This window comes from Pholcus phalangioides, unplaced genomic scaffold (assembly GCF_987345545.1).
Source record: "Pholcus phalangioides strain wild (caught in Gottingen) unplaced genomic scaffold, Ppha-v1.0 ptg000014l_1, whole genome shotgun sequence".
In the NCBI taxonomy this organism is placed as follows: domain Eukaryota; kingdom Metazoa; phylum Arthropoda; class Arachnida; order Araneae; family Pholcidae; genus Pholcus; species Pholcus phalangioides.
In genome coordinates this window covers 21122538-21135915 of record NW_028301607.1, presented here as the reverse complement: position 1 = coordinate 21135915, position 13378 = coordinate 21122538, and the positions used below count along the sequence as shown (strand labels likewise).

Here is a 13378-nt window from a genome sequence, read left to right as displayed (position 1 = left end):
GTCAAACTAAATTAACAGAGCACAAATTTTTTTGCTTGTAATACAAATCATTGCTCATATATCAAACCAAAATTTGTTCAAAATTTTTGCTTGTTAATCAAAGAATAACCAAAGTTCTACTTTAGTTATTTAATTTATATTTTAAATATTTAGAGAGATTTTTGCAAGCTACCAAAGTGTGCAAGTTGGAACTTTAATTCATGCCAGCACTTCCACAAACCCCACTTCAGTAAAAGTTCATTGAAAATTTTGGTGTAGGTATGTGTGTAATTTTAATGTGTGCATATCATAAACTGGAGATGCCACAGTAATTTACCTGGGTCCCAGGACACTGTATTCAAAAAGCTGGGGGGGGGGGGGGACTAGACCCGCCTGCTCTCACCCCAGCCTAATTGTGGCCCTGAATCTATCCTCCAAATTGGTTTTTCATGGATTTGAAATTTAATCTATATATATAAAATTGATTTTCTGTCTGTCTGTCCGTCTGTGTGTGTGTATGTTCTCTATACAAATCTACAATTTTAGATCGATCGTCGCCAAATTTTGCATATATACCAAATGGGACCCGACTTGAACGATAGGCTACTTCAAAATTTCGTCAGCCCAGGGCAAATGCCCCAAATGGGCAAAAAACTGTCCGGCAACAATGGTTTTTGGGCCTCAACAATCACTTTCCGAACGTTTACTTTGGTTACCGTGGTTCCCTAGCAATGCGTTTCAAACGTGTATATGCCTTTACAACGGTTTGTCACTTCTTTAATGCTATTAGTATATGTATAATATTTTATGCCTTTATAATGGTTTGCCACATTTTCAATATACTCTCAGTAATGAGGCTTTTTGAATAGACGTCATAATCATCATCAGCATCAGAAATGCGGAAATTAGTGGGATTTTCTGATTGAAATATTCAGTTCGCTTAGAGATATACGAAGCCCAGGAGATTAAATATGAAGTAATTAGCCGGACCTACTTTTGATTTGGATATCCATGCAATAACATTGATTTCAACTTTTTATTTATATCTTCTCAAGCATGAAAATTAATGTCTCTGTATTGTCTTTTGATATTTATTTGCATGAATTCGTGTAGGTTAGGATATTTTAAAATTAGTTATGAGCCCGTAAAAAGTGGATCGAAAAAACTCCACAGCTTTAATTAAGCATTTTTTGAAAGCTGAAATAGGCAGATGGGTAACTTGAAGTTCAGGGGGTGGAGGTTTATCGAAATACCTAGCACCCCTTAAAAAAGGAAAAATATATATTCATTTCTACGTTTCTGTAAATCTAGATTTAATTATTTCATGAATCGCGAAGTCGCTATATTGGTTAACTTGCACACGGTTTGTATGTCCCTCAAGAAAAAGAGAGGGAGATATCACGTGATCCAAAAAAGCCTCATTGAAGAAACCCCGGGCAGCGCCGGGTATTATAGCTAGTGTATACATATTTGTGTTGTAGGTCTGTGTGATTTTTGTGGCGACCAGAGCTTTTTCAAAGGAATAGCCAACTCAAAATGGGAAAACCTTAGGAAATCATATTTTTAGTCGATTACCACTATCACGGGTTTCACCGGGTTCAAATCCGGATTTTCACCAAAGGCAAAATCGGGGGGTATGGAGGGCCCCCCCCCCACCTGCAAATAGCCTTTTATACTACGTTAATTTTAAATTCTTTTTGAGCGTTAATGATCCACAAGTGTTTTGTGGAAAAAATCCTTCTGCCCCTCCTAAAGCCGATTCTGCGTACACACCAGTGATTTTAGCGATACGAAACGGCAACTACCACATAGCAGCTAGATGACAAAACTGAATATTCAAGGTAGAGTTTTTACAGATTTGTTTTTCTTAACGATCTCAGAAAATGTTACCCACTTTGAACGGGTGTTCCAAATGCTTAACGATTTTTCAAAAATGCGCATTCACAATCTTGTAAGAACAAGGCAAATTTACGCCATACAGAATGCTGTCTTTGAATGTGCCAGCAGATAGCTGAGAAGGTACCGTAATTTGCGATATGTAACCGAAGGGGAGAAAATCTGTAGGGGAGTAGAAACTGTGAAATTCTCAGAAAATTCTGTACACGGCCCCTTATTAAATGAAACGAAATATTTTCAACAACCCGTGTGTATATCAATATAATACAGTACAGTATAGAAAGTTGTAAAACCACTCTTTCAAGGTCGCACGCGATCGTGATAAGACTGACACTAAGAAGAAAAAAAAAGAAAAGTTAGAGATGTTTTTCTCTCTCCAATTTTTCATCATGGAACTAGGAAAGAATGCATCCCGGAGGGCACTTGAACCAAATTTTTATGCTTCCTTTCCTGAAATTTCTGGTATTTGACGTGTTTTAGCGCATCAATGGCATCTCTGATAAACTATGGTCATACCAACTTTGAGTAATAAGTGGTAATAAGACTTCATGATAAAGTAGTAAATAAAGTGGGTATACATTTTTTTCTTAATTTATTCTTTATGACCATTTATAAAATCTTTACCTTTTTGTGCCATTGACCCAAACATGTTTTTTAAAAATAAAACTTTCATATCCAAATTTTTTCTATTTGTTGTTTATTCAGGTTAAAAACTAATTGGAACTTTTCTCCAGAGCATATTAGTGATCCTCAAAAAGTATTTGTCAACTTCATGAGTGAGTGTTATAATTTTTCATATTTTGATTCATATGCAATTATTTCAAATAATAAATTTTGTTTCTTCTTTGATGGTATTTGCTTTTATAAAATCTTTTTAAGGGTAATCGTTTGAACTCGAATTTTTGTGGTTTTTTTTTATTTTGAATGAAATTTTTGAACAGATCACAAACACATAAATACTTCATGATATTTTTATGGAAAAAAAATTGTGTTCACATGAATCAACCTACATGGCTATATGTATTGCAAAAAAATTTTCCGAACATTATTCCCGTAAAGTGTTATTTCTTTTAAAAGTTGAGGCATTGATCCAGTAAGGTCATAGCAAACAGGATTAGAAAAATTGATCGCAGAAGGCAGTACTACACATAATAAACATTACACAGAAACAAACTTCTCATTATGTTCACAACACCTACATGCACAGTCCAACATGTACCAATTCGTTAAAACTTTTGCAGAGGAATGTGGATGAGGTGTGTAATGGTACAAACCTGCTGTGGGTGGAGAAAAGGGACCACCCCATTTAATTAAGTGCTGATTAATTAATATTTATATTTCTAATTTTCACCTGAAATGAGTCTCGTCTGGGGTCAACCGAAAGTTATTATATGTGGTGCCATACTGTTGTCAGGATCCGCCCTCATCTCCGTCAGGGCAAAACAACCGGACTTCTGCCATCTGACGGCTCTAAAACAATAGGTTATGTGCAAATGAGGAGAGATCGGTGGTGATTGGTCACCTAGGCAGCAGCCAACCCTTCATACAGTGACAGCGAGATCACCTCTGGGGATTACATTTCATCTTGATCTTAGTTTCATTTCTGTAATTTGCTTCATCGATCATACTCAGACTCCACCTGGGGATCCTGGGAGTCTGGTCCTCCGTCATCAATATTCCTGAATTGAATTCTATCAGTTTGATCATAGAGTCCTTCTAAGGTCCACGAAGTAAAGGAAGTAAGTGGCATAGTTCAAGAGTGATCAATGAACACTTTGAAGGACTGATTCTCCATGGATTGAAGATCCCGATTGTTACTTTGACGGAGTGAGACTTATGGTGAAATTCAAAATTTCTCAGGTTTAAATAATGTTAAATTCAGTAATAAATGTTAATTGTAATAAGTTCTAATTCCTGACTCTGTGTTTGCTCATGATGCTTATTACTTTTGATCCCGATTGTAAGAAATTATTGTCACAGGTGCATGTGTAGTTTAGTAGTAGTAATAGTCTCAAGTCTAATGGTAAATAAAGATGTGGATGTGAAAAGATTGATAAATAAAGAACCTATTATAACCAGCTTGTTCAAGTAACAAGGAGGACCCAGCGGCAGAGCCATATGAAAGGACAGAAATAATGGAGATACCAACAGGCCCCTTGGTGCTCTGTAGGTTGTCGATTTTTGCTCTAGTGAGAATTGAAAATAATGTGTTTATTTAGCCAAATAGCATTTTGGATTTGAAAAGAATGGTTGCAATTCAGAAAGGACCACAGAACAAGAACAGACACCTAAGCTAATGCAAGTGTATAGTGTGTCTTGAAAGTTGAGGCATATGTAGAAACTGGCTATAAAAATAAAGCAAGATAATGTAATGTAACAAAATATATATACATGTAGGGTCTTCACAGAGAATAACACATCAGTTTTTTAAACATTTATTATGCACTCAAACATATAAAATAAAAGAGGGTATACTCAGCAGACATGAAAAAAAGTGTGATTTTGTGCCATTTCGACCAATAACTATTCCATTGCCATTCTTCTATATCTTAATCTTATTAAATTTCATGCATGCAGCAGTGCCATCTACTGATCAAAAGACAAAGCTATAACTAAAAATCAAACAACTCTGTCATCTTGTGGATCACTGACCTGTGACATTTTAAATGAACACAATAATTGTATAAGCATGGAAACAAATGAACATGATCAGGGAAACAAATGAACTCAATCATGGAAGCAAATGAACACAATCATGGAAGCAAATGAACACAATCATGGAAGCAAATGAACACAATCATGGAAGCAAATGAACACAATCATGGAAGCAAATGAACACAATCATGGAAGCAAATGAACACAATCATGGAAGCAAATGAACACAATCATGGAAACAAATGAAAACCTTCAGAAAGTGATTGTTGATTAAATTAAGTTCTTCGTATTGTCTTTTAATATTCAACTGCATAAATTCATATAGTTTAGGTTGCTTTAAAATTAATTATGGGCCCATAAAGTACATCAAAAAAATTCCACAGCTTTAACTAAGAATTTTTGGAAACTGAAACAGACAGATGTGGATAATTTGAAGTTCAAGGAAGGGGGGAGGAATCGAAATACCTAGCCTCCCTTAAAAAAGAGGGAAAATATTAATTTCTACGTGTTTCTTTAAATCTACATATTTTTTATTTCGCTCAGGAAGTCACCATATTGGTGAATTCAGACACGGTTTGTATATCCCTCAAAGAAAGAGGGAAATATCACGGGATCCAAAAAGCATCATTGAAGAAAACCCTGGCAGCGCCAGGTGTTATAGTTAATATTTGTATAAGCATGGAAACAAATGAACACAATATTCGTAAACTTGCTACACAATATTCATGAGAACGCAATTATGACACTATAAATTCACAGATTCCAAATATTTCATAATTCTCAGCTGAGACAGCGATGGAAATGTGACCCTGAATATTCATACTTTTTGACTTTGGGTCTGTCCTTGAGATTTACTTCCGTTACCTAAAACAGGCAGAAGAATTTGGGTCTCAATTTCAGTCCAGAACCAAACCTCTTTATGTAGCCTGTTGATGACCAATTTGATAATTGGGTGATTTTTCTCTTTTTGTTATAAGTCTGTTTCCTATCAGTCTGAGTCTTTGATATGAATATATTTTTCTTTTTTCTCCCTGATAACATTTCTTTGATCGCAGAACTCTTGTTTGACAAATTCGCGTCTCTCAGGAAAAAAGGAATGGCAAGATCTCTGGTAGATAGGCTCTACATCACTGAGAATGATTCTCCTCATTTTTTTTTTCTGGCTTGTATGTTTTGAGACTGTCTCTCTTAATTTTTCATAAATCTGTTCATTACCAATGGGATTCACGCAGGGTTGGTCTTCTTGGCTCAGTTCAGCACAACTCTGCACAAGCAACCTTTTCTCCTCGTGAAAAATGATTCCACTTTCATCAAAGTACAATGAAGCCTGTTTTAGGATTTCAACTGCAATCCCTGCTGGAAAGCTCAGTTGTGTTGTGGGTACAACATGCCATGTAAGGGTGAAACCATTTTCATCCAACTCAACTTCCTGTTCAAAGAATCCTTTAGTCCACACCTGCACCGCTCTAGTTCCAGATAATAGTATGGACTTACCATGGGCGGAGATACGAGGGGGGCATTGCCCCCAGCGTCAAAGGTGGAGTCGACTGATCTAATGTATATATGAGCTGACATCATCATCATCATGCCCCCAGCAATAATGTCCTTGCCCCCCCCCCCAGACTTCCAAGTCAATCTCCGCCTATGGGGCTTACTAGTCATTAACAGAATGCCAACAGCTTGTCTGTATGCATCCTCATTCAAAAGGCACAATGCACTATCCATATCTACGAGTGCACAAACTGTCAAATTTGTGAATTTCATCTGTTTAGTAGGAACCTCTCCAACCTCAGATTGTCACATATTGATATTCCTATAATGTGAATATCTGGCATTTACTTTCTCTGGCTGTCTTCAATGAACGACATTGAGGATTGCTGTTCTTGGATAACTCGAGACATCAGAACTTCAAATGGCTGATATTACTGCATCTGTAAAATTTTACTTGACTGTGTCTCTCGTGTTTCTCAGTTCGTCTGTTTCCAGATGTTTATCTTCCTACATCTTCATCTTCCACTTCTTAGTTTGTGTTGAACTTTTCCTGGAAATTTTGGAAGGTTGGCTTTGGGAATTTTTGTCTTTCCCTCTCACCAGCATGTGATGTCTTGACAGGTCTTTTAACACTTTCGTAATCATCAAGTTTTTCTTTTAGCTTACTGGGAGAGGTAAAATTACTCCACTTATCCAAATGATAGTCTCAGAAATCCACTGGGCTTTTCTTAATTTGGTCTGTGATGATCAATCCCTTAACTGATCGAATATTGTTATTTTTAAAGCTGATGTCCAGCCAATTGGAAAATGCTCATAAATTCATGATGAAAGTCTCGCCAAGTACTGGTCGACTTTTTCTGATATGAGACAAACAGCTAACGAAACTTTTCCACCCTCAATTTAAATCTTTTCATCAACAGTTCTTCTACAAGGTCATAATTCTCCACATTCTCTTTGGGCTCCCGCGATCAATTAATTTATCTCATGAGCTAGTAGTCCTAGAAGATGAATGACCTGTTCCTCCTTTAATAGCAATACATGGTGAGCTTGTCGCTGAAAGAGTACTAGGTAGAGACTTATATCATCATTCATATCAAACCTTTGCATCAGATTTTGGAACACTTTGCTTGGACTTTTAATGTTTTCAAACTGTGTCCTCCCATTTAATTGGGATTCTACCTCAATTTTCAGTTTTTTGATTTCTAGTCTCATACATTGCTCTTCCATCGCATCTCTCCTCCGCTGCTTTTCCATCGTGATTTCATCTTTCTTCTGCTGCTGTACCATTTCATCTTTCCTCCATTGCTCTTCCTTTCTATCACCTATGATAGCGTTCAGAAACTCTTTGCAAAACTCCATTATATTCTTTACTTTCAAAAATGACCAGGTATGATTTTAAAATTGGAAGGAGTCTCCTAAATAATTCACCTTCAAGTTCTTTTTTACACCCTTTGTCAAGTAAGATATAGTGGCGTTGGGCAAAATGCTCAATTCGTAAAAGATATATGCAGAGGAATTATAAAATAAATAATAATTATATATAATCACAATTCAATCAGAAATCAATCATACATAAATGATGCAACGTTCCTGTATACGACCCAGGCTCTTATCCGAAGAATTGGTGCAAAGGCACATAAAGAGAGAGAAATGACTCAAGAGAATTTAAATTTTAACAAAGTTAATTTATTAACATATCAACAGAGACTACAGATTACAATTAAATGGTTAACAATAAAAGAATTCTGAAATAATCATACCAGTCTGCATGTAAGTCCAAAGAAATATCACAGTCCAAAGTGGTGGTTGAAACTAGACGACGATTCTCGAATTACACAGGTCGTTACATCATTGACTTTGAAAGGAGCAAGAAAGGTCATGATCCAACACAAGGCCCAATGTGGCAGAAAGGTGTGGCAAAACCTGCAGGGCCGACAGTGAGAGCCGAGGCTACAATCAACACCAAGCAAGACAGTGGATAGCTAAACCCAGCAGCGGGGATGACGATCAGCATCAGAAAGACCAGGGTCGCAACTAGGGAGGAGAAGGCGGGTCTCGTGCCCTGAGCAGTAGATCAAAGGGGTGCAAATTTCATGCTGAAACCTCTCCTTCAACATTACAAGGGGGGCGTCAAAATGTGCGCTTGTCCTGGGTGACCAATCATCTAGTTACGACCCTGGGGAAGACTAGCGGATGACTAGCAGAATATTAAGATTCTGAGACATTACGTTCCAGAACTAGCCGGTGATGTGCTAATCAATGTTAATGATGTGCTAATCATGTTATTTTAACGGCATACTGCTGAACAAATAGGTGGATGACTCACCATGAGCCGATCAGGAAAGCGTACTTGCAGTAGAAGATGAACACTGAATGAATGCATCATGATCCCCAGGTCTCTGGGTATTTATACCTGAAAGAGGAAGTGAAGCAAGGTATCTAACTCCAGGGACCTACCATCTTAGAAAATGCATATCAAAACATGATTAATGGAAAAATAGTATAACAAATTTGCATAACAAAATAATGGCATTGAATTTTGTAAAAACTTAACAGTAGCAAAGTGGCAACAGTAACTAAAATGGTATGATCAAGGTTGTATACATCACAGTCTATGGATAGTGAGAGTATAACTACTTATAACTGTGCGTAACAAAGGCAAGAAAACTATATTTGACAACTTGTATATAAAAAATGACTTGAATCTTGAATAGGACTCTCTTCACCGGGGGGGGGGTCTATGGGTATGTTACAATGACACTGCAATGTACTTTCTGTCAAAAACACTTTTTTTTTTGAGCATGAAACACCTATCATGATTCACTTTTATCGTGAACACAAACTTTTTGAGAGTCTGGACAATCCTCTATCACAGCATCAGGTGAAGACAATAACTGATTGTGTATTTCTCTTCACAGTCGCACGAAGAGTAAATCGATTGTAAAATCGTCATCACAATCTTGCAAAGATGAAACCGTTCAAAAAATTTTTGTCAAAATTCTGGAAGGACAAAACTGCTTTAGAAATATTTGGCCACCTTGCAAAGATGAAACCGCTCACAAAATCTTCCTAACAATCCTGAGATGAAACAGTTCGGTGAAATCTTGAATCTGTGACTCCTCGAAGACCAAACACGAATCAGGATTATTTGCTATCATTGGTCATTGGCCTGCAATTCTGGAACTGCTGAGCTTGGGTAGCTGACACAAAGACTGAATTCGAATCAGAACAATTCACCAACAAAACTCGAATTAAGACGATTCGTTATCGCATCCAAACTTGATGAATTCAAGTCCATCCTGTACAAGCTCCATTTTCCCTGTGGGCTTTTCACAATGAAGGCCAACACATCATCAGTTTCCTAAACATTTATTACACACACAAACACAAAATACCAGACGATACTCAACAGAAATAAAAAAAAAGTGGCATTTCATGCTATCTTGCCTGGCAATTACTCCGTTGCCATCCCTCTATATCTTAATCTTATTCAATTTCAGTCGTGCCACAGCACTATCTACTGATCAAAAGACAAAACTATAACTGTCTCACATCTAAACTTGGGATTTATTTGAACACACATACAAAGTTGTACATACATAGTATCAAAAATTTTGAAACATAAAATTATCATATACAAATACAAGGCTTATAGAATAATTATATACAGGCTGGGATTACATGTTTTATAAAGGAACTTTCTTAAACTTTTGTAGGGTATTTCCAGCCTTACACTAGAATATTGTTGCATCAACGGAAGTAATTTAAGATTTTTATAAAACTTGATTGTTAAGTTTGATTCCAGTATCAAACCAAGATCAGCACCAAGATTTACCTTATTCTAAGTGTCTTATATCACTGTTGGGCAGGGTGCACACTGAACTGATGCAACAAGCGATACAGCCATAACACATGATAAAATGGACAGGGATTGGTTAAAAGCAGCGAACCGGTTTTGATTTCAGGACTTATTAAATTACAGGATCCGTCTGTGTCAATATGTTTGCGCCATAAATAGTATCACTTAGTGCATCAGTGCAATATGTACTCTCCTATCTAAGGCTCATGTAAAGTAATTTCTGAATCCAAAAGAGGGTGGAAATCAGTCACTCGCGTTAGAAAGATTAATTTCCATTTGAGTTGCAGAGGAGCAAGGGATTTTAAATGGTCAGTCTGTTTCCATATCTGTTGGAAGGACAGGATGCCTCTTTTTTTCCCCTATTTTCAAATATAATTGATAATTAATTGAATATAAAATATGTATGTTTAATTCTTTTTTATAATTCATGTTTTATTTGTCAGGTAATGATGTTTTGAACTTGAATGTCACTAGTTCATTTTTGTCATTATATGAAACAGTTAAAAGCTCATGGAAAGATGAATTTGATTGTTCTCAAGAAAATGAGCGGTAAGTTCCAATTTCATGCCAACTTTAAAAAACTACCAAGATTTTTTAGTCCACCACTTGTATGAGGAGGTTGTGATGAGAAAATCACTGACAACATAAAATTTTCTTCATTAATAAGTTATTTAATGTAGTAGGATCGCCTTATTGTTTGTTTTATTGGTCCCTGCGTCTTCCTTGAATATACAAAATTGTTGAAAGTAGTCAATCACTTTGGTGACTTAATTATTGGGAGTATATGTGTGATAAACGTAAATGTGGGTAATTCAGTTATTATCTTAATATAGAAATTGGCAATATAGAATGTAAACATTGGAGACCTGGCCAGGGTCTGCAACCATAGGCCCATTACAAATTGATTTTTATCATGAAGTTATTAACCGAAAAGTGGTCCATGGCCCACAGATGGCACGAAGGTAAAAACATTGCACATTTTTCCTGCATAATTATATTATGCAGGAATTAATTATATTAATTATATTGCAAAACATTTATCACAATTTAATATTGCACAATAATATCTTCATATTCTTTATACTGAGTTAGACGATGACTCTGCAGGATCCCCACCAGCGATCCGCGGGACCCTAAGATCGGGAGAGGAAGTTAATACGACAAGCTTCAGTATCCTCCATACAGGTATAAGCAAATTTATGTGGGACATTGGTAGCCTGACCTCTGGTCCTGTTCTCGCCCGACAGCCAGGAGACCCCACCCCCCTGACTGCCAAACTTAGCGAACATAATTGGCCTGAGCCGGAATTCCATTGGGTACCTTGGGTGGTTTCAGATAATCGAGAGGTCCCTGGGGCCTAAACTTATAATATGATTCCGTCAAATTAGTATCGATTTCTTACCAATAAATGGAATTTACGATGAGCAATTTGAAGCAAATTTTTTCCGTGATTCTTGTACATTTACCACATATTCAAGTTGCACAATCCATGCAAAAATTAACAGCTTTGTTTTCATATTTTTGTTACCTTAAATATATCTGATTTGTTTAATTTTTTTCTCATTTTTTTTATCGGTCGCGAACAGTTTCATGATCAAGAGTGCATGAACGTTCATCTTGTGCAAGGGCGACACATATGGTGAACGCAGTTCTTCAATAAGATTTTAGAGCAGTGATACCCAACGTGGGCATTAATGCCCCCTGAGGGGCGTTGGAATGTTTCATCGGTTGGTAGAAGCTATGGGTATAACATAGGATTCTGTGGGTTAGATGGCGTTGGGGGGGCGATGGGAGAAAAAAATTTCTAAAGAAGGGGCGATGGGACAAAAAAGGCTGAGTAACTATGTTTTAGAGAAGTGGTTCTCAACCTTTTCTGGATCGTGGAGCCCTTTCCAGTGTATAATTTCGATGGCGGAGCCCTGTTTGACTCGAAGAGGTCTTTTTAGTTCTTAATTTATACATCGGAACCTTTTAGGCTTCATTTTTTTTCTATTTCTCGAACTTACTGATTTATTTTATTTAGAATGGCTACGGAGCCCCAGATGAAAACTGCTGTTTTAGAGGCGTTAGAACTGTTTTAGAACTGCGTTAGAAAAATGATTTTGCCATTATGTACTATTCAGGCTCATAACTAAACTGGGGAAATGTAATGGGGCCCCGAAACTTACCTTTTTCTCAGCATAAAAATTTAATCCTTACAAGAAGGGAGCCCCTCGAGAAAGTCTGCCCTGACCTCCGAGAAAGCAAGCTATACGGATCTGGTACTATTTTATACAAAATCCAGGAATTTATTATAGAACTACGATGTTGTAGAAAACGTGGACATAGACAAACTCTGTGATGCTTGCTACCCTCAACCTCAAAAAAAAAATCTGGTCCTTTTATCGGCTACATCTATGGCAAATTTTGTTCGATTTTAGTGTGAAAGTTTCTAGGGAAGCTTTTTGGAGCTACTACTGTCGATATCGACTACTAGATGAAGTGTGCTGAGTAATACAACTTTTTTATCTTTTTTTTTCTTAATAAATTTTCATTATAACATTATTGTTTTTCAGTAGCTATGTTTCATGCAACTGTAATTTCACTGTCTTGCGTTAAGTATTTCTCTTCGATTTCCTCCCAACATCCCTAATAAGCTCGCATTTTTTTAGATTTCGCATTTGAGCTAGCTCAAATTTAGTGAAGAATTTTGGCATTTTTACCCTCGTTCTCAAATGACTTGATCAGTTGCATCACTACGTGCTCTGAAGGAGTGAGAGATTCATTGAACGCTGGTTCTGCCCGAGGTTTGGAAATTTGTTCAAAACGTATTTGGTGACCCCCAACTGTGCAAGCCAGAATTTTATTCCTTTTCTGTGATATTGTTTGCTTTATGTAAATTTCAGCTAAATATTTTTTCTAGAGTTGAGTTTTTACTTTCCCAATACCTTTGAGTCCTGTCAAAATACCCAGAAGTGTCCAACTTCACAAAAAAAAAATTATTTCTCTTCCTTTTCCTTCATTGAAAAAAAGTGATAATTGTAACCTCTTTTGAAAAGTGTAAAATTAAAAATTTTATTGTAAAATTAAAAATTTTACTGTAAAATAAAATTGTAAACCTCTTTTTTTCCCCCTACAGAATACCACAGTCGAATCCTGTTATAACAAACGCCAAGAGACTGGAGAAATCACTTCGTTAAAACGAAATTTCGCTATAAAGGAATTCCAGGTTACCTAGCAATGTTCCTATGTTAAACTTACTTGGGGGATTAGAAAAGTGTTCGTTAAAATGAGATTTTGGATATAACGGTATTCGTTAAAACTGGATTCGACTGTAGCACTTATGGTCAGATTGACCTAAACCGCAGTTCTAGGTGTAAGTGCTTATAGCTCTGAAATACAAAATATGAAAAGAAACAATTTTCATAAATTAATATTCGTATGATATATGAAGAGCCATGAAATTTGTTTATAGTCTGCATCTAAGTTTTTGAGATAAATGAAAACAAAGTTAGTTTT

At 36.4% G+C, this 13378-nt stretch overlaps 1 protein-coding gene across 4 annotated transcripts in view; it reads left to right on the top strand.

Annotated features, from left to right (window-relative positions):
• Vps13D (vacuolar protein sorting 13D) overlaps positions 1 to 13378 on the top strand; it is a 561523-nt gene that overhangs the window by 364511 nt on the left and 183634 nt on the right. For all 4 annotated transcript variants that reach the window (XM_089241869.1, XM_089241867.1, XM_089241868.1 and 1 more), the window contains exons 51-52: positions 2581 to 2651; positions 10324 to 10429. In XM_089241869.1, coding sequence (XP_089097995.1) covers positions 2581 to 2651; positions 10324 to 10429 — 177 coding nt within the window. The remainder of the gene's footprint in view (positions 1 to 2580; positions 2652 to 10323; positions 10430 to 13378) is intronic.